Genomic DNA, 23,164 nt, shown 5'->3' on the forward strand with positions numbered 1-23,164 from the left:
ATAATTCAGAACCCACTTCACTTACAGTAGCATCCCCTTAAGATCTCACTTTTTGGATTCTTAGGATAGTCTGAATCACAAACTAGTCAACCAAATTTTAGTCTAAGGGTTGTGACAAATTATCACTTTGTTGTGACAAATGGTGTATATCAGTGTATATGGAAATTTGAAAAAAATTGGAATCAATTGTCTGAATTAATAATGTAAGCATGTTATGCACATATAGACATTATTAGCATTGTGTGTTGTATTCCTATGTTGCACTAAGATATAGCATGGTTTATTTGGTTTTGGATTAGTATGCTTTTTGAACTCAGCAGTGGTTGAATAAACAATGGCTTAGCGTAAAATATATCTGGCATGACTGAGTTGTTTACTACTGTACAATATTGCTAGTTTGATTTTAATATGTGTTGTTCACATCCAGCCATTGATTTATATGGCTCAGAAAATCACAGTAAATCTTGATTAAACAAGCCATATAGGAAGTTATACGATACCAAACCAGCAGATCTAAAATGCATTTTTATCATGCTTGATGTAAGCGTCCAACAAGGGGGATTTATAACTATATATTCCAAAACACTCAGGACATTAACTAAAAAGTAGTCAATAAAAGGCACCTTTAAGTTTATATTCATATACTGGATAATTGAGCACTATAAAGCGGTATATAAGTCTAAGTGCTATTGCTATTAATGATATACTAAAGTAAAAAAAAAGATAATCCGTGCGGTGCAACTGATTCGTTGCATAAATGTCAGTTTGAAAACAGTAAGCGCGAGCCAGTACGAAAAAAAAAAACTGTTGATAGGTAAACTCCGCCCCCAATAAACGGACGGGTGACATCCCCGCTCTTAGAACGTCAAATCCTCGGGAGCCAATGAAACGCCGCGTTGGGCCCAGCTCCCGGCTGCTAACGCTGTAGTTCTTCGGCCGCACGTGATCGTGTTCCTCAGTGGCAGCCGCGGAACTAGGAAGCGTCTTCGCCGTCTTCCTCGCCAGCGGTAGCAGCTATGGGCTCGGCCACTCTTCTGCTGTTGCTGCTGCCCGGCGTCTTGCCGGGCCTATGCGCCGGGGAGAGCCTTCTGCCCGGCCGACATTTCTCACTGCAAAGTGGCTTGGAAGAAATAGTTGTGGGAGGCCGACACCGCTCTTGGCCCTTGGCCCTGGAGGACCTGTCTTCGCTCGCATCGGGGTTCTTAGGGGTCCCGCAGGAGCCGCAGCTGGATCCAGAGTGCAAGGAGCTCTTGACTGCCTTCGCCAATAGCAGCCTGAGATTGGCTGGCTGCTTAATCCAGAGCTCCCGGCCTGTGACGCTCTGCCAGAACTGCTATCACCAATTCGGGGAAGTCGTGCAGCAGTTCGAGAACATCGAGGTGCGTGGGATCGGGTTCCTTAAAGGCTGGTCTCAAGCCTTAGGCTCTTTCACTTTCCCCCCGGCCGGAACAATTGCTCCATCGAAGCTGTCCCACTAGGGTCCCGCAAGTACTTCTGTTGAAGCAATAAAGATTCTTGTGGGACGTTGTAACATTTGTGTATCTGTGGATTGCAGTTGCATCGAACGAAGTGGGGACTCTAACTTGTCTATGATGGTTACTCTGAGGGGGCCACAAGGCTAGTTGTGTAGCTGCGACCGAGAATCATGGAAATTATAATTTGATTTGTTTTGGAGGCTACCGTTAAATTCTCTTGAAATTTCAATGCTTGGGATAACACAGTGTGCTTTGTCTAAAAACACTGCCCATGGTTTTTTGTTTTGTTTTGTTTTCAAAACTAATAGTGGAAACGTTTTTATTAGGGAGGGAGGCTCCTCCTTTATTATTATGGAATAAAACCTGGAGCCTGCTCTCTGTGGTAGGAGGGGGAATTCCTGAAAAAAGTGGGAGCTACAGTAAACATATATCCTACCTTAGAGTAGAGAGGTTCTTTCTGGGAAGCAAATTAGATTTTGTTTTCCTGGTCATTGGGATTGTTCATAAGTCTATCTTGCAGCAAGGAGAACTAGTTGCCGTTAGCTTTTGATAAAATATCTGGGCAGTAGTCAGGTTGTGAAGATTGAGGCTTGGGTAGACAATTTCCCCCTCTCCTCAGCAAGTGGCAGCATCTGGCTGATCTACAAAGATGAGCAGTATGGGGCCTGCTTAGTAATTGGAGAGGAGACCATTAGAGGAGACTAGGCTACATAGATGGAAAATGAAAAATACCTCATGCCAAAATGCCCTGTGCCCATATAAGCCTATAAGTCACTGGGAATGTGACTGAAAGGATAACTATTTAGGTAAACTTTGAATTTGCCATCTTCCATATTCATATAAAATAGGCATAGGCTTGCAATGAGCTATCCACATATTTTTCCTTGGCTTACAAATACCAGACAGGCACAAAAAAATAAATTATTGAATTCTTCATGGATCATTATGTATGGTAATCAGTCTGGTGTCCACAAATTTTGAAAAATTAGAAATAAGAAAAATTAACTGACCCAAAGACTTGACTGAATCTGAAAAAAACCACAAGCAGTTACTGCTTTTCATCAGGAAGAACTTAATACATTGTTGCTGGAAAAGGATAGAAGTGTTGCATTCTGTCACATGATTTTTCACATGTTAAATTCTCAAATAGAAAATGTGCAAGAAATGATTGGAATGGAGTGTTCTCTTGCATTGCAGCCTGTAAATAGAATTAATCAAATTGACGCAAATGCCTTTATTAATTAAGGATGGCTAAACTTCTCTTCCACTCACAGACCTGCTCTGGGATGAGGAAACTTTCTAAAACAGATTTGAGAATTACATGTGGATTTATGAAAGAGACTTTATTTGTATGAATGGACTTCCACTTGGGCATTGATGAATTTTACCTCAGAATATTTACATAAGCAGAATGTTTCCAGAATATTTGTTTATAGAAAAAAAATCATTAAAATATTTACAAAATGTATGGATATGATATCCAAGTTACAAGAATGTCCCAAAGGTGTTTTTTCAAAAGGCAAATGGACAATCTTGTTCCAGTTGCTTCTTGAAAAAAACACATTTGGGACAACCATGATCTGAATGACTGAGAATCTCCATAGACATTAAGTTACAAGCATATAGATATCTGGTGACCATCCTCAAAAGAGACACTAAAAGTTAGGGATTCACCACTAAAATAAATGACCTCTCAGGTTGTCATTTATATATGTATCTGAGAGACTTAAAAGACATTCTCAGCAACTGGTGGACTAGCACAAGAATTCCTTTGAGAGCTGTTTCAGTTCCTGAGCAATTTAATTAGGAAAAGATTCTGGGAGCAGCTTTTATGCCATTTATTTGGATAGTACATGTATGTGCCAATTTTATTTGGAAGACAACATGTTTATCTGTACAAGTGAACTACATTGCAATACTATATTTACTCACATTTAAAATGCAGCCCTACAATACAGTAGATACTATATTCTTGATTGCTGGACCTGCTAACAAATGATTTCTATATGTGTACTTTCTCCTTTCAGAATACTACTAAGACTAACAGATGTGCCCAAAGTCTCTTGATGTCAGACAGGCTACAGATGGTTGCACTTGTGAACAATTTTTTTAATGACACATGGATAAAAGCTAACTGTGCAAGTATGTACTCTTTTTGTTGCTTTCTTGTATATATAGTATTTGAATATTCAATATGAATAAAAGAAAGCATATATTTTCTACTTTTTTAAAGCTATATATAGGGGTAATACTAACACCTCAATATGCATGCTTCATCTCTGGTATTAGTTTCAATATAAGAGATGATGGTTCCCAAAGCTTGTTCATTGTTCTCGGTTTCTACAAACCCTGATTGGACTCATATACTTATGCCCTGAATTGTTATGATTCATGGATTTGAGCCCTTAGAACACACACAGAATAGTGTATAATTCACAGCAGCTAACTTTACTAAGCTAAAGCCAACCAAACATTGCAGCAAAACTACAGTATACTAAACATCTTATTTCTGGAATGAGATGTAAGGAATGGACTGGATGAAGAGGTGCAGGTAAACATGGCTATCCACCATGCATACATGATGGAATGACATGTCCTTTTTAATGAGGTGTATAGCATGTGCTGGATTAATCATACCTGTATCGCTTTTATTAGTTAAATGAACTGATTGATATTTTGGTTATGTATTCAACATTGTGGTTATAATTGTATTTCTCAATTGTTACTTTGATTCTGTTCATTAAAATAGGAAAGGAAATTATAAGAGATAATAATTTAGGAAAAATCTAAATTAATGTGCTGTTCACCAATGTTTAAAACCCATAAGTGCACATCCTATGTGTGTGTGTGTCTGTCTGTCCATCCATCCATCCACCCAGTATATATATATATACATAGGTAGATATATACACTGCTCAAAAAAATAAAGGGAACACAAAAATAAGCCATCCTAGATCTGAATGAATGAAATATTCTTATTACCGTATATACTCGAGTATAAGCCGAGTTTTTCAGCACATTTTTTGTGCTGAAAAAAACCTCGACTTATACTCAAGTGAGATTCCCTCTGAAAAAAAAAAAAAAATGGTGTGGAGCTCCGGAGCTGGGCAGCCGCTTCCCTGCTTCCGTGTTTCCTTTGCAGCTTGTAAGCATGGGGGTAATCGGAAGCAGAAAAGTTCTTGCATGAGGATATATTGTTTTTTCTTTATTTAACTGTTTTTTTTTGGGGGAAAGACCCACTGTCATGTGAGAATGCTCAGACACGAAATCTATCTGCCTGAAAATAAGTGTGTGTGTGGGGGGGATTTTAACAGAGGGAAGACATAGGAACACGAGCCGCCGCTGCCGCCACCTCCTCCTCCTCCTCCTCCTCCTCCTCCCGAGTGGACTGAAAGCAGCTGGGGCTGAGGAAACGAAGCCACCTCGGCTCCCGTTGTTTTCTGAGCCTAGAGCCAGGGCGCTTTCATTGCATGGCGGAGCTTCTTGTTTCAGGAAACACTGGGCGTTGTTGCTGCCCCCTGAGGGGAGGGAGATTCTGGGCTGCGCGATTGGGGGACTTTGTGGCTTTGGGTGGGTGGGTGGGAGCGAGGATGGACGGAGTCCGCGAAGCGGGGCTTGCCTGCCCTTGCTGGCTGCCTCTGCTTCCTTAGGGGCGGGGAAGGGGGCTCATCTGGACCAAGGGTGAGTCTCCCCCTCAGTTTCCCCTGAAGGATCTTCCGTCGCTTTTGCCTTCTCCCTATGTCTTCCCTCTGTTAAAATCCCCCACACACACACGTTTTTTTTTCAGGTGGATAGATTTCGTGTCTGAGCATTCTCACATGACGGTGGGTCTTCCCGCCCCCCCTAAAAACAGTTAAATAAAGAAAAAACAATATATCCTCATGCAAGAACTTTTCTGCTTCTGATTACCCCCATGCTTACAAGTTGCAAAGGAAACACGGAAGCAGGGAAGCGGCTGCCCAGCTCCGGAGCTCCACACCATTTTTTTTTTCAGAGGGAATCTCACTCGAGTATAAGCCGAGGAGGTTTTTTTCAGCACAAAAAATATGCTGAAAAACTCGGCTTATACTCGAGTCAATAAGTTTTCCCAGTTTTTTGTGGTAAAATTAGGTGCCTCGGCTTATATTCGGGTCGACTTATACTCAAGTATATACGGTAAATACTTTGTTCATTACATAGTTGAATGTGCTGACAACAAAATCACACAAAAATCATCAATGGAAATCAAATTTAGCAACCCATGGAGGTCTGGATTTGGAGTTACACTCAAAATTAAAGTGGAAAAAAACACTACAGGCTGATCCAACTTTGATGTAATGTCCTTAAAACAAGTCAGAATGAGGCTCAGTAGTGTGTGTGGCCTCCACGTGCCTGTATGACCTCCTTACAATGCCTGGGCATGCTCCTGATGAGGTGGCGGATGGTCTCCTGAGGGATCTCCTCCCACACCTGGACTAAAGCATCCTCCAACTCCTGGACAGTCTGTGGTGCAACGTGGCATTGGTGGATGGAGCGAGACATGATGTCGACACCAGATGTGCTCAATTGGATTCAGATCTGGGGAACAGGTGAGCCAATCCATAGCATCAATGCCTTCGTCTTGCAGGAACTGCTGCCACACTCCAGCCACATGAGGTCTAGCATTGTCTTGCATTAGGAGGAACCCAGGGCCAACTGCACCACCATATGCTTTCACAAGGGGTCTGAGGATCTCATCTCAGTACCTAATGGCAGTCAGGCTACCTCTGGCGAGCACATGGAGGGATGTGCGGTCCCCTAAAGAAATGCCACCCCACACCATTACTGACCCACTGCCAAACTGGTCATGCTGTAGGATGTTGTAGGCAGCAGAACATTCTCCACGGCGTCTCCAGACCTGGTCACATCTGTCACATGTGCTCAGTGTGAACCTGCTTTCATCTGTGAAGAGCACAGGGCGCCAGTGGCGAATTTGCCAATCTTGGTGTTCTCTGGAAAATGCCAAACATCCTGCACGGTGTTGGGCTGTAAGCACAACCCCCACCTGTGGATGTCGGGCCCTCCTACCACCCCCATGGAGTCTGTTTCTGACCGTTTGACCAGCCACATGCACATTTGTGGCCCGCTGGAGGTCATTTTGCAGGATTCTGGCAGTGCTCCTCCTGTCCCTTCTTGCACAAAGGTGGAGGTAGCGGTCCTGATGCTGGGTTGTTGCCCTCCTATGGCCTCCATGTCTCCTGATGTACTGACCTGTCTCCTGGTAGCGCCTCCATGCTCTGGACACTATGCTGACAGACACAGCAAACCTTCTTGCCACAGCTCGCATTGATGTGCCATCCTGGATAAGCTGCACTACCTGAACCACTTGTGTGGGTTGTAGACTCCGTTTCATGCTACCACTAGAGTGAAAGCACCGCCAGCATTCAAACGTGACCAAACCATCAGCCAGAAAGCATAGGAACTGAGAAGTGGTCTGTGGTCACCACCTGCAGAACCACTCCTTTATTGGGGATGTCTTGCTAACTGCCTATGCTTTCCACCTGTTGTCTATTCCATTTGCACAACAGCATGTGAAATTGATTGTCAATCAGTGTTTCTACCTAAGTGGACAGTTTGATTTCACAGAAGTGTGATTGACTTGAAGTTACATTGTGTTGTTTAAGTGTTCCCTTTATTTTTTTGAGCAGCATAGAACATGTGTGTAGGGAAAAGTGAGAAAGAAGGGAAAATACAGTGTTTTACATAAATGTTTTGATAAAAATGTATGTGTATGGGCTTTACTGATGTTTTATACATTATGTTCACTGCCTAGAATTTGTAGGTGGACCCACAGATTTAAGAAATAAATGAATAGGATAATTAATGCATGTGGTTAAGGTACCAGATAGGAAATCATGAGACCATGAGTTCTAGTTCTGCCTAAGGCATGAAAAATTACTTTAGGGCTCCCTGTCTCAGCTCAAATTGCCTCACTGGGTTGTTGTAGGGAAAACAAGAGGAAGGAATATTGGTATGTTCTCCTTGAGTTGTTTATAAAAATAATAAAGGCAGAATATAAAATTAATAAATGTTGGACCATTTCAATATATTATAATCAGCAATAGATAGACTGCATATGTAAGCAACTTGTTCATAAACTGCAAGTTGAATTAATTGCATGAAACATAACTATTTCTTGGTTCTTAATGCATGATTGTGTCAGTGTATGTGGACTTGTTCTGGCAATTCAGTGCTATAGAGAAATAGTGATATCCAAGAAAATACATTTTTACTGATACAAACATGTAATTTGCTGTGCACAAAAGTTAGCAGACATTAAGATCTGTAGACAATGGCAGACTACCTGTTGTTTCAATTTGTCACAAGAGTGTTGTGTAACCACACAACTGACATGGAATTGATGCATGCGATCCTTATTTAAATTTCTAAGGCTGTTAGGCCATAATGATTTGAAAAATAATTCCAAACAATATAACACCTAGGGAAAATTGGTTCCTATAGAAACAATAAAATCCACAAGTTGAATTCAAAACATACGCATAAGAGGCCCACCACATATTTTAGTCTGGAGCCTAGGGAAGAGCCAGTTTGTGAGAGCCTATTTAAACAAGCTCAGGTAGGGGCCATACAAAATGCTATGGGAGACACTATTCCCAAGGACAAGCACTGCAACAGCATATTTGTGTATGAGTGTTCCTTTGGATATTGGATGTGAATATCCTTCTAGCATTTGTTTGTGTTAGCCCTTTATTTTCTTGTTGTAGCTTATAATAGTAGAATCCTGAAAGCCTCCCAGAATTTTCCTCTGTCTCTCTTATATCTCTTATACCATAAAGAATCAAAATGGAGTTGAGTCTCTCTCTCCTGCTCCCGTCTTTTATCATATTATGATGTTGTTTACATCTCTCTTATCTTTTAAGGATTCTGCTAATTGTTCTTGCATCCTCTTCATTTTTATCCCTGCATTCTTCTAGTTTGTGCTCTTCATCTGCTAAAATGATGTGAAGTAAAATGTTTCTAACAAACATACTTGACATGGAAGCTGATTTGAAAATCACCTTAAATTGTGCGTGTGTTTTAGATAAATAATGGCTAATTTTGCCAAGCAAATATACTGCCTTTTTTACTTATACTTAACACAGACTTGTAATGCTAAATTATAGTTTGGTGGTATATTGGTACAAGAACGACACATGGCTTGGTACAGCTGAAAGGAATGTTCAGAAGCCATGTTTAATATTAAATTATCAATGATTCTAACTTGTAGTTTTACAGTTGCCTTTTTTCTAGAAGTCATAGTTAAGATTAAAGTTCTGTTCAAGAATTGGAAATGATACTAAACTTCTTTATTTTTGTAATAAAAAGTAGACATACAACCTCCATAGTGACACTGATGAAAAAGAAGAGAGAGAATAGCATCCAGTCACAAGGCTTGTTGATATATTTAAGAGTGAAGGTTCATTCTCTGAGCTTACGGGCTGGTTTCCAAACATTTCGTTACCAGGTTAGGTAACATCTTCAGCAGAGTTTAGGGGATATCAATGTCAGTGTTCTTCTGTTTATGAGGGCTTCAGGTGTGGATGTGTCAAGTGAGGGTCTTGTGAAGAGTCAGCTGTGAGTCATCAGTGAGTCTTGTGGTGGGTCTTGTGAAATAAGCCTCATTTTCACCCTCCATGGCCTCCTGCAGCACTCTGCCTACTGAAACTGGACCAAAAAATGGGCCCAGAACTGGCTGAAAAATGGGCCCAAAACAGGCTCAAAATGGGCCAAAAACAGGCCAAAAATGGGCTGAAAATGGACCACATGGCCTGTTTTTAGCTGGCAGAGTGCTGCAGGAGGCTATGGAGGGCAAAAACAAGGCACTCATGCCCCGTTTTAGCTAGTAGGGTGCTGCAGGAAACATCTGTCCCATCCAACTCCTGTTGTCCCCCTGCTGCCGCAGTCATACACACCGTTTCCCCCCACCGCCACCACTGGCCTGCAGAGGAGAACTACAATGCTGATTTGGCCCTCTTAAGAAATCCAGTTTGACACCTTGATCTAGACAGACTTGAACACGGCCCTATCCAAGAAAAGGCAAATCAGTGGCAGGAAAAAAAATGGTTTTACACTTTTACAAAAAGCCAGTGCACTCTGAGGCTGCATCAACAGAGGGATAGTATCATGATCATGTGAAATATTAGTACTACTATATTCTACTTTAGTAAGATCCTACTTGAAAGATTGCATCCAGTTTTGGTCACTGTGATATAAAAAAGATATTGAGACTCTAAAAAGAGTGCAGAGAAGAGCAACAAAAATGATTAGAGGGGTGGAGACTAAAACATATAAGTGAAACTCAAAAAATTAGAATATCGTGCAAAAGTTCATTTATTTCAGTAGTGCAACTTAAAAGCCTAATATATGAGATAGACTCATTACATGCAAAGCAAGATAGTTTAAGCTGTGATTTGTCATAAATGTGATGATTATGGCTTACAGCTCATGAAAAGATCTCAGTGCTCCAAAATCTCCTGGTAGGCAGCTGCATTGACCCTGGACTTAATGAAGCACAGTGGACCAACACCAGCAGATGACATGGCTCCCCAAATCAACAGAGACTGTGGAAACTTCACACTGGACTTCAAGCATCTTGTAGTGTGTGCCTCTCCATTCTTCCTCCAGACTCTGGGTCCTTGGTTTCCAAATGAGATGCAAAAGTTGCTCTCATCAGAAAAGAGGATTTTGGACCACTGAGCAGCAGACCAGTTCTGTTTTTCTTTAGCCTTTTCTTTAGCCCCAGGTAAGACGCTTCTGATGTTGTTTGTTGTTCAGGAGTGGCTTGACAAGGGGAATATGACATTTGAAGCCCATGTCCAGGATCTGTCTGTGTGTGGTGGCTCTTGATGCACTGACTCCAGCCTCAGTCCACTCCTTGTGAAAGTCTCCAACACTTTTGAATGTCCTTTTCCTGACAATCCTCTCCAGGCTACGGTCATCCCTGCTGCTTGTGCACCTTTTTCTTCCACACTTTCCCTTCCACATAACTTTCTATTTATGTGCTTTGATACAGCACTTTGGGAACATCCAACTTCTTTTGCAATTACCTTTTGAGGCTTTCCCTCCTTATGGAGTGTGTCAATGATGGTTTTCTGCACAACTGTCAGGTCAGCAGTCTTTCCCATGATTGTGATTCCTACTGAACCAGACTGAGAGACCATTTAAAGGCTCGGGAACCCTTTGCACGTGTTATGGCTTAATTAACTGATTAGAATGGGACACTTTGAGCCTAGAATATTGAACCTTTCCACAATATTCTAATTTTCTGAGATTGTGGATTTTCATGAGCTGTAAGCCATAATCATCTCAATTATGACACATCATGGCTTGAACTATCTTGCTTTGCATGTCTTTCTCATATGTTAGGTTCACCTTTTAAGTTGCATTACTGAAATAAATGAACTTTTGCACAATATTCTAATTTTTTGAGTTTCACTTGTACATACAAAGAACAGTTGCAGAGAGGAGAGGAGGAAGGGACCTTGGACATTTTCTAGTCCAGCACCCACCCCCCCACCCCGCCCAGGCAGGAAACCCCATTTAGATTGATATTCTCCTTATCACTTCATGGCACTCAAAGTCAGTCTTACTCAGGAACAATTTATCAAAAATATATGTGAAAGTTATTTTATGTGAAAAAATAACTCATGAATGAAGGCAAATATGTGTCCCAGGATAATGTTGCTGGATGCAATCTGGGTCAATCACCCAAACCAGAGATATAGTCTTCCTAACTTTTGGACTTGTGCTGGAGCCTATCCTCAAGAAACATCTCTCCTCCAGAACATGTGCTTTGGGCATGCAGTATTTATATGGTGCCTAGTTCTGTGAGGCCTCTTAGTGTTGATTTGGGGTATTGATGGCCGATCATTAAGTCATTTGCTGCTGTTGTTGCTGCCAAGTCCTAGACCAATTCAGTTGAATTAATATAGAGGCCCCTTCAGATCTTTACAATTCAGATGCAACAATTTGACATTCTCTCTAAGGGGACAGGGAAATAAGGCTTCTTTTTGGGAAAGAATAACTTTAAAAAAAATGAAACACTTTTTGAAGGTACCTTAAATGATAGTTATATTAAGCCAGTAGTGGACAACTTGCTGCTACGCAGATATCTGAGTGTGACTCCCACAGTCTTGCTGTTAGTCATGCCAATTGAGGCTGATGATACTTGGATATGAATATTCTTTTGCTTCCTGTTATGTCTAGGTCTCTGAGATAATCCCCAGACCAACAACCCTTATTCCTGCTAAGCTTCCCTTCAAAACTCAGAATTTCTACCATTTCTCCCTATTTCATTTATCCTGCTGCCAGATTGATCATCTTATTGCTTAACTTGGCAGCATTTGACAAAAAAAAAAAAAAAACCCTTGCCTTGCAAAGTGTCCAAGAGTTTACAACACCTTTTTTTGGAAGAGATTTTTTTTTGCCCACTTTTTGAGGAAAGGTTCTAAGGTCTTGGCTTGTCACCAGAATACCAACGTAGCCTCTTTCCCCTCCTCTTTCTTCCTAGCATCGTTTTAGTGAAGAAAGAGTGCACTTCTTGGGCAAGGGCATTTCCACCCCCCACCCCCATCAGTTCCTGAAGTGTATGGGATCTATTTTAGAACCTCTCTTTTGGGAGTGGGTTTTTTTTTGGGGGGGGGGGGTTGGGTTTATAGAATTTCAGCAGCATAACATTGGAGAACTGTATAAAGAAGGGATAACTGTAAGAAGAAGAGAACTGCATGTGAATTCACTGATTGTGACTTCCTTAGCCTAGCATTTGTCATCCTACTCATTACACAGATTGTGGATTATACTGTCTTACTTATGCAGTTGTTAATTTAAAAGCAGAATAGCAATCTGTAAAATAAACAAACCTTTATCTAAAACAGCCTTTTGGAAGTGGATACTGGCAATTTATTGATGCTTTTGACTCTTCTTTCATAGATTGTTTAAATAAGAACAACGAAGGCTTATCAGCTGGTACAGTGACGTTTCTGGCTTTATACAATGAATCAATGGCATGCTTTAAACAGAACCTCCAGGTACTTGATATTGTTTATTAAGGGTACAGTTGAGCCCTCTAATTGTGTAGTGAATTTTCCCCTTTTTTTCAGACCAAGGCGCTGCAAATATAATTTACAAACTCTTACACAGTTTAAGCAGATAAAACAATTATCTTTAAAATGCAGGTGTTCACTACTGAGAACAAAATGCATTCTAATTAATGTTCACCTCTATTTCATATGCAATTATGGCGCTGTTTTGGTTTCACAATAGTTGATAATTATATAGGAAGAGTCGTATAATCTCTTCATATAGTAAATCACTTTTTACATTATTCTAGGCTTGTCACCTCCTGATATAACTATATGGGTCATCTGGTATGTTATTATAGTATGCGTTTGTAAAGAATACATAACTACTTAAAAAGTTGGTTTTTCACATATAGTATCTGCTATTAAAATCTTTCTAAATCTAGTATCACTATAAAGTTGGAAAAATATGGCCAACTTCTAGGATATGATCCAACTATGCTCAGAACTAAGGTGCTTTTATTATTCAAAACTTCAGACCTGTATATCCCATATCTTAATTTATATCATCAAAGTGCTTATTGTAATGAAGAATGATAGCAAAATTATAACCAGAAGTTTAAAATAGTCACTGTAGAAATCCAATTTATTTGTAATTTGCAAGGTATCTATCACTGCTCAGCCTTGGTTGTTACATTTAAAATAGGAATCATACTCCTACTATACTATCCACCTGTGCAACCAAAGCATGTATAATCACTGAACTATTTTGGTAAATAAGACATTTAAAAAATGAGGGAAAAATCCTGTTCTTACTTTCCCCTTCTTAATGAAGAAGAAAATGCCAAGCCTAGTATTTACGATTTTACATTCAGTTCAAATATTGAAAAATAGTCTTGTATTTTTGAATTCACTCAATTCTTTTTAATTTGTACATTTCCTTTTCTTATTGAAGTATAATGTGAGCATTTTATTTATCCACAAAAGTGAATTTTTGGGGGAATATTCTTTTTTTTCTATTACATAGAAAAGGGAGTACCTATGAACTATTAGAGAAGGCAAAGTAGAAGAACAGTTAGAGTCAGTGAAGTTGCATAATTTTTTTTCATTACTGAAGAATGACTGACACAAATGAATTAAATGGAACATTGGGTAGAGTCAGAGTAAATTAAGAGAAAAGTCAGTTGAGAAGATTCTGTATTATAATAAAGAAAAAAGTTATCAGGACAGGTATAGAATTAGAAAAAGTGGAACTGCATATAGAAACTTATCTTCACCATGTTCCCTTCTATGTGGAGGGGAAAAACAGATATATACATATTTGCAGGAGGTATCTCAGTGTAATCTGCTGAAGCTGCTTAAAGTACTCATTGTGATTGGGCACTTTTATCTTCAGGAGGGTGTACAGATCTTTAAATGCCTTCAGTTGAATGAGTATAGAGGCCCCCTTCAAGTCTTTATATTTCAGGTGCAACAAGTTGACTTTCTTTTAAGAGGACAAGGAAATAGGGCTTCTGTTTGTAAACACTGCCTGCTTTGCATATTTATTTTAAACACAGGGATGAACTTACTCAAACTTCCATAATCTGTTTACTCTATCGATAAATTAGAAATTCTCTGGTAATTTGGGATTTTTTTGCTGATTATTTCAATTAATATGACCTCCCATCTCAAATTCATGACTAACAAAATTTTAAATTAAAATTTAACTTAAAATTTAAAATTTAAACTATATAAAAACCATAGAAGTACAATCAGTCGCTGAGGCAAAAAAACTATCAACAGCAATTAACCCAGTTACCTCATGGGCTTCACCCCATACCAATGACAGAACCATGTCTTTAAAGCTGAAAAACAAGTTGGGTTGCAACTAATCCTATCTCCAGGGGGCTGATACTAGAAAAGAAAAGTCAGTCTTATCTTGCCAGATAATGTTCCCTGGTAAAGTCCCTCTCCTGCTGGACTTTACAGGGCTGATAGACATAATTGGGAAAAAGCAGTCCCTCAAAGAACTCAGCCTCATGCCTTGAAGGGTTTTATAGCTTATTACCGACACCTTGAATTGAATCTGGACAAACACTGGTAACTAGTTACAGGCCAGGGAGCAGGGGTGTAACATGCTCTGATTGAGAAATGCACATAACTGTCCATGCTGCTGGATTCTGCACCGGCTGTAGTTTCCAAATAAAATGCATTGCTGTAGTCATTTGGGAAGTGACCATAGCATAGGGGATTATGAGCAGGGTCTCTTGTTCAAGGTATGAACATAACTGGCATACAACACAAAATTATGCAGAGTTCCTTCTGGCCATAGCTTCTACTTGTTCTCTGAACAGGAGCTTCAGTTGAATTGGAAGGACCCCCCCCCCCCCCCAAATGCACACAGGGTATTTTAGGGCAGAAGAATACTGACATTTTGCCACCCTTACCACCACAGGCAAGGTCTTTAGTGGCACTAATTCATGTAGAGTTGAGTTCACTTTTTGTTGCCCTTCAGTGGCACTTTAATTTTCTCTCATCTCCCTCAAGCCCTTTGTAAACCAAAGGAAATTATGAGATCCACGGGAGGAGGGAGTCCACATGGGCCTGGTCTGAGCAAAAGCCCCACCACCCTCTCATTCTTGGACATAAGGAGGGCCTTGTTTGGTCCATGTAGCCGACTATCAAGAGCAACCCAAAGCTTCTTCTGGAACCCAACAAGGTCCATTAGTTACCTGGGATGGTTTGACCAAACAAATCCAGCCTCCTTATGCCAGGGGACAGTGCTAGAGAACTCCATGGTTACCAGAGAATATTTAACCATTAGGAGAGGAGCAATAGAAAGCTCCCCTAATTCCAGACTATGCTGCCACTGCTCTGACAAAGATGAGATCAGGTTGGGACTTGGGACATTCAAAACCTTGCCCTTATTAGAAAATGGTGCCAGGCAAGAATTTGTTACCTTTTAATGGTTTTTTTTTTTAAGATTGTATATATTTAAATATATTGTCTGTATTTATATTATCCTTGATAATGAATAATGTACTTTTCTGTTCACGTTTGTCTTTTTCTTCTGTTTTTCATGTTTCACTGTTGATCTGATATCAAATGTTAAAATATGCTGTTGTGGTGGGTTCTGCTATACCAAAACAAAGTACTGATTGTTGATGTAACAGTCATTAACATAACTGTTTTGCATTGATGTGAGAATAGTCAGGAGCTATTGAATAATGAGCATTGTCAGCAGGAGGTAAATGAAAAGAATAGCGGAAGTTGGACAAGAATGGATATACTGACAGCTTGAGAACATATTAATTATTTTCACCCAACATCCTAGTTATTGCATTTTGGCAGCATTTATCTTTCACATCACATTCTGCAATTTCCTCATAACTCATACTTAGTTATAAGATAAATCCATACCTTTCAGTTTTGCCTCTCCCTAACTATTAACATCATGTACCTGTTAGTTTAGAGGAAGGGGCAATCGTCAGCTCAGAATTGTGTGTGTATCAGTGTGTGCATGCATGGCCCTGCTTGCCTGCTTGCTTTCAAGTCCCTGTTGACAAGTCCCGTTTCTTGCCAATTTGTGTTTTGTCATTGCCTCCTTCCGAGGGCTAAGAGAAAGTGATTGGCCCCAAAGCACATAGCTGGCTTTGGGCCTAGATTAGTTTCCTGTTTCTGGCCTGGGGCCTTAACTACTACACCAAACTGGATCCATTAGTCCAGGAGTTTCCTATAAAAGGATGTCTATTACATCACAAGAATAACAAGAATATAATGATATGAATATTTATCGAGTGTTTTAGTTAGACTTTCAGGTGAGATCCTTAGACGGACAAATCTTGGCCATAGTGAATCTTTGCTTAGATTTGCTCTATAAAATATTTATTAATGACATTGTATCATAAAGAATCACTAAACCAGGGAGCTTAAGAAACCCATACATCTAAATCTTTTATTTGTATTTTTCGGAGTGTTTCTTCAGTAGAAAATAGAGGTAGTCGTTGACTAACAACCATTAATTCAGCAACCATTCAAAGTCACAGTGGCATTGAAAAAAATTACTTACAATTGGTCCTCACATTTATGACTGTTGCAATATCCTTATGGTCACATGATCAAAATTTGAGTGCTTGGCAAATGGCATGTATTTATGACAGTTGCACTGTCCTGGGGGTTATGTGATAGCCATTTGCAACCTTCCAAATTGGCTTCTGACAAGCAGTCAATGAGGGAAGCCGGATTCGCTTAATGACCATGTGATTCACTTAACAACTATGGCAAAAAAGGTCAAAAATTTAAGAATGACTCACTTAATATCACTTACTTAGCAATGGAAATTCTAGTTGCTATTGTAGTACAAGTGGAAGATTGACTGTAAAAATTTCCACTTATCTTGCAATTTTTAAAAAAATTGTGGCAGTCTTTTGCACTTGGATTCAAACTCATTTTGAATTTTGTAACCTATTCTTTTAAAAAATAATTTCTTGGTTTCTACTGTACGGCCAGGAAGATAACCTGCTACCAAGTAACTACTCAGTGGTCTGCAAGAACTGCAATGCTACGTATAAAAACTTGAGTTCCCATTACAGTGAGATGCAGAAGAATGGGCAGCATGAGGAATCTGGAGAACAGTTTCATTTGTGCATTGATATAGAAGATGCAGTAAGTCTTACTTTCTGTTTTGCTTTCCTTATGTGCATTTATATCACCTCTGAATATACTCTAGTGCAGGGGTGTCAAACTGTCGAGCCGCGGGCTGGATGCACAGGCCATACCCACCCCTACTCTGATAAGGGGAAAAAAGTCACGAAACGTCATGTAACAGCAACATGATGCCATGAGTTTGACACCCATGCTCTAGTCTAGTGTTTCAAGTTGGCTTTTGTCCAATTTAGTTACTTCATTATTATTAATCTCATTAGAATGGTAATCTCATGAGAATGTAGCTAAAGTTCCAGTGCAATAAAACAGAATACAGCAGTAAATTGGATAAAACCACAGCATAGTGTCATTGTCTTTTGTGCCTTTTGGGAAAATACAGATTTTTAAATAACATGATAATAAGGGTAATTACTGATAAAGGAAGCATTTTAATGTAATTTACTAGTTTACGTAGGAATCTGGAATGGTTTGATGGCACTTAATCAATTCTACATATATTGGTAATGATTTGAATAAACCTAGTTCAGGCATTTTGGCACTTTCCAAGGCAAAATGGCTGTAAATCCACAGCCACTTACAATAAAAACATCTGTCCAGTTTTGTATTTTCAGCTCCTGAGGATCCAGTCTCTGTTTACCTCACTGGCTGGTTTCTCAAAGGATCAATTAACAGGGATGTCTTTTGCCCATATACTGTGATATGTTAGCAGTTAGGTGCAGGCTTGGGTCCCATCAGCCATTTACATTAACTTTCTATTGTACTTCTGTGGACATCCTTCTGACATTTTCTTAATATGGATCCACTGAGAGGTTTTCATTTGTTTTGTTTTAAGCCTTTCTTAAAGACACATGAATTTGGCATCTTCTATATAGTATCCAAATAAGCAGATGCTCTTTTTACTGTAGGAAATGATTGGATTGTGGTTAATACAAATTCATATGTTGAACTATGAAGAACACCTTAATAAAGCACTTGGCTGCTACATTTAAAGCTTTTCAGGGTGGACATTTTAAAATATATCTGAAAACCCATGAGATTGCTACATTTACAAATGCCAATATGGATGGCCTGATAATTGTAATAAATATGTTGCATTTTATCCAGGAAGGCAGGATTTGTACCCAGTAAATGCTAGACATACTGATTGATGCTCATTCAATGAAAAACTTTGCCCAGATATTGATGATTCCTCAGATGTCTTAATCCCCTTGGTATTTTTTTTTTTTACAACTGTGTCCTTCTAGATGAACATCACACAAAGGCTGTGGAGCACAACTTTTAATTGTTCTGTCCCCTGCACAGATACAGTGCCAGTGATTGCAGTTTCTTTGTTCATTTTCTTTCTGCCACTTGTTTTCTACTTGAGTACCTTTCTTCACTCAAAGCAGAAAAAACGTGTCCTGATTCTGGGTAAGTAAAATCACCTAATCTTTATGGTTTCTATTTGGATTGAAATAAAAAAAAAAGGTTACAACACTGAAAGTGGTGTTTGCGCCTAAATGGCTTGATGCCCAGTCTTGGGTGCTTTGGAATTTGGGATTCTGTTCACAATCTGATTAGAATAAACTGCGTTGGAAGTTGATAATGCATCATTTGATTCTGCCCCACTGCTGCATTCTTTGAGTGACTAAAGAAGTCTTAACTGTCTTTATCAAGCCCTTCTGAGTCAAGGGGGCCACTACAGTGGCAATTCAGATGGAATGAATTAGATAATTGGATGATTTTCTCCTATCTTTCTTTTAAGGTAGTAAAGATAGGCAGCTTACTATCTACAGTTAGCTATTTCTGAACAGACCCAGCATATTGTTCAACATCTGTGATGAGCAACATCATATTCAGTATTCTAGTCAACTATTTATTTATAAAACTACTTGAGTGCCATGATTTAAATAAATGATGTGAAGAAGCCTCTCTTTGTAGTATGTCAAGTTACTGTATGCAGTAACTGTTTCACACAATTCGACTGTATATGTTGGCTGTTTTGGTACCCAAAATAATTCGACAGTTGATAAAAATGAACAAATAAACAAGTTGTCCAGGTAAAATAGAGGTCCACTTTGTCATTTGGAAAAAAAGGATTCAGTTTTCATTTGAGCATGGACAGCAATTATCTCATTTTCAGATTTGTAGTTTTGTGTATTCCTGGTTCAACTCTTTAATGTGATTTCTCAAGTTTAAATGGTGGCCAAGACTACTTTTGCTCCTGGAAATTAGACCAGACCACAGTGGCATAGGCCTTTGTATTCTGTTTGGAGTTTGGAGCAATCTAGATATTACTGCTCATTGGAAGAACTTTAGGTAGTTCATAACACTGGCTACCTCATTAACTAAGAACTGTAACACATAGCATGTGATAGCCTTGTTAATGTCAGCTTTTGATCTATTTCTGGCACACTTAAGACTGATAGCAATGATCTATGAGGTCTTGCATGACTTGAGGTCTATTACATTAAAGAGTACTTTCCTCTCTTTGAACTTGTCCAAATTTTAAGATCTGTTTGCAAAACCCTTTCTCACTCTCCTGCCATGGGAAAATGAGGAAAGGTCTTCTCAATAGCTCCTCACCAGCTTTGGATCTCTTTGCACTGATTGGACAGAATAATTATCTAAGTCTAAAACTATTTAATTCAACATTCTTCTGATCGATTTGTAAGTATAATTTGGGATTTTTTGCATTAACACTATTTTTCATATTCACTGTGGGAAAATATGAAGTCTCACAATGCTGTTATATAAATGATGCAAATTTAATTGGTAAATCAATATCATAACACATATACTATCACTATGATTTGTTCCAGATGCCTCTCCATACAAATTATGTTGCTGGGGCCTCAGATTTCTTGTATAAATATGCTATGAACTGTCTTTGTGGGATTATATACTTTTCTTCTCTTTCTAGGTAAGCGAATCCACTCAAATGCCAGCTTTGCTAACATCCAAGATAAATCCAACTGAGTTTGGGGATGCAATGGGATGTTTATTTGATTGCTCCAAAGACAATTATAATTTAACTTTACATTATGCTGTAATAAAAGACTGTGTCTCAGATAGGTGTATACTCACTCTATTGTGCAATAGTTCTCAGGGGGATGACATGACCTCCAGAGATGAAAAAGAAACTATATTCCCTCCTTCAATCCTTGGACTTTTGTCTTACTTCCTGATTGCTAAGTTTTTATACTTTATATAATGGATCTATAACATTGACTTCCATAAATGATGAGTTTACACAAACATTCCTTTCTAATTCTTACCTGAATGCTGATTTATTTAAAAGTTATCATTATTGAAAAATGAAAAAGATGAATTCAATGGTTTAATATTTATCAGTCTACATTACTACTAAAAATGTTGTTTGGCTCATAGAAATAACCTTTGAATTTTATATACTGTGTTGCTGGCAACAAAAGCGATTATTAGTATTATAATAATTACAGAATTTGATTTCAGGAAAAATGTCATATCTTGATATTTCAAGTGTGGTATACTTGAATAAGCTCTTTTCTCTATTGGCTGATTAAAAGTAAGATTAAACGAATGGAAACTGTTACTTATTCTGTACCCCCAAAATTATTTTTTATGACGTGGCTTTGTATGTAAGGGTACATAAGTATATTTATTAGAATTTACAAACAGTATTTTATTGCATTTGTATGTACTGCCTTGGAAAAGGTACCCAAACTAAAACAAAGAGAGAAAAAAGCTGAACAGCTTGTGGGGGAAACTGGTTTAAAAGAATAGAAAGAATTAACGTATACATTATAGGAAAATGTGATTTATTTATTTCATAGTTTTTTTTAATAACAAAGAATATTGATAGATTTGTCTATCATTTTATTAAGGAATAAATAGGAAGACAGTTGCAGGTTCTTGGTGTCTGTTTGCAGTAGAACTTAGCGATTTAACAAAAAATAATTTTAGAATGCAATCTTGGGGGTTCTAGGAGGCCATAGAAATACTGCACATTTCTTTCTCTGCAGGTGGAGAAGAAACTGCTAAAATGGGGTTCTCTTAAATAGTGTAGCATAGTCCTCAACTGAAGTTGCCTTGTCGGCCATGCTTTGCAGCCAGCAGTAACAAAAAATGAAGGCATTGGGGAAAAGGCAAGAGTGTCATTGGACAAGATTTAGCTGGGCTCATACATCATATTGAACTGTGATTCTTTTAAAAAATAGTTTGGCCAAGAAACCAAAATTGACTTGGTTTATCTAACATATTAAGCCAGGGTGAAGAATCCAGTCCCTTATTACCTCATTTGAGGATTGGCTAAAATTGTTGGAACCATTTTTGGAGGGATTAAAGCTATCCTTCAAAACTCTAAATCCCTTCTAATTGTTTTCATTTTGGGTGAATGAGCCTTCTTAATCATTGCTCTTGGTGCTGGAATAAATGAAGAACCTCTGAAGCTAATGTAGTTCCTGTCTCCTTAGATCTAATGAAAAACAAGATTACAAGTAGGGGTTTTGTTTAAAAGAAAATTTCCCTATTTCCTTTCCCTATCTATATCTGCTGAATACAACATAAAAATAATTTGCATATGGGTTATGCAGTATATTCAGAAAGGTAGTTGTTTAGTTATTTCTGCCCAAGAAGGCAAAAGTTGTTGCATGGCACTTCTAAATAGGTTGCAGAATCTCTTTTTAAGTAGCTTGGTGGAAGTAGCAGATTACTGTTGGAAAAGTAGGTGCCAAACAGCTTCTGATGAATGAAAAATGCATGGGGGGGTGGGGTGGGATAGAGGAATATATCCAATTATGAAATGTCATTGTTTCATCCTAAAACTAATTTTTTCCATCTGAATCACAATTGGCTCATGATACTTATTCAGTGCAGATTTGGAAAAAGTTGGGGGTGTTAAGCCATTCTTAATCAAATGAATTACTCTGATTGATGCTGAATTGCTGGCTATATTTTAATGAGATCCACACACACTTATGACTGCATAATAGTATTAGTGACAAGCTAATTATATTTGATCAGCAGGGCTAAGCTGATTTGAAATAAAAATATGCTGACTTCAAGAGAATTCTGGATTTAGGCCAGAATTACTAAAATGGAGCAGGTAATAATTGTAGAACATGACCTACATGTTGGATGAAATAATAGAAATAAGAGCATATGCAGTATAGATCCTGAAAAAGATTTGTATGTCACTGATGCAGTAACCTGCCTATTAGCATGTTACTTTTTATATTTTAAGATAGCTATTTTTCTATTCAGATTTTAAGACATGTAGATTTAGCCAGGTCCTGCCCTTTAATAGCATTACATTGACTTGAGGCATCACATGATGGGCAATGGCTCAAAGCAATCTTTTATTTAAGCTGTGAGCGATTTTGTGCATAGAAAGACACAGAACGACAGATTTGCTTATTAGCAGTGGCTTTTTAAAGACATTTGCACTAAACATGTGTGAAAGTCACTAGTCTCTTAAGATGTGGTTAAGCACTTTTCACAAAAAGTGTTTTGATGGAGTTGTTTATGATGTTCTTAGTTTTTGAGCCAAACGGAAATAACTTTCTATTGCTTTTCTGTATAAATGTAAAAAGAGGAGAAACCTAAATTATTTTTAAACTTGAAGATAGCTGTTTTATGGTACAATTATGTATTTTTCATTTTGTTTAAAATTGTACATGATATATACATGTCTTGTTAATGGATTTTCCCTTGATTTTGGTTTTAATTTTAAACTTAATGTACATGTACAACTTCTCCAATTAAACAACCAGAAAAGTGTAATAAAGACTTGTTATTTACAATTACTTTGAATTGTAGATTAACTGTATTTATTTTACTGAGAAGATGGCTGTTGAAAAATAATATACATCGGTATATATTTATCTGTAAAAAAAAGATTTTGTCCCAATATTGGGTATTAGAGCTTCAACCTATATAATGCAACATTTCATTTTCTGTATGAACAGTGTCAAAGTGTCTCATAATATACAGAAAAACATCATATACATTATATGCAGGATATCATTAGATACAGAAAAAAGATGG

General features: G+C 38.4%; 1 protein-coding gene across 1 annotated transcript; it reads left to right on the top strand.

The window, feature by feature from the left end:
• The first annotated feature begins 896 nt into the window (after positions 1 to 896).
• Positions 897 to 22,921, top strand: OSTM1 (osteoclastogenesis associated transmembrane protein 1). The gene is made up of 6 exons (XM_026726647.2): positions 897 to 1,379; positions 3,503 to 3,617; positions 12,423 to 12,520; positions 17,003 to 17,158; positions 18,403 to 18,568; positions 20,061 to 22,921. Exons 1-6 carry the CDS (start codon positions 1,017 to 1,019, stop codon positions 20,114 to 20,116), a joined length of 954 nt encoding a protein of 317 aa, XP_026582432.2. The 5' UTR covers positions 897 to 1,016; the 3' UTR covers positions 20,117 to 22,921.
• Positions 22,922 to 23,164: the final 243 nt, after the last annotated feature.

This window comes from Pseudonaja textilis, chromosome 1, assembly GCF_049901715.1.
Source record: "Pseudonaja textilis isolate UNSWEBS1 chromosome 1, rPseTex1.2, whole genome shotgun sequence".
NCBI classification, from domain to species: domain Eukaryota; kingdom Metazoa; phylum Chordata; class Lepidosauria; order Squamata; family Elapidae; genus Pseudonaja; species Pseudonaja textilis.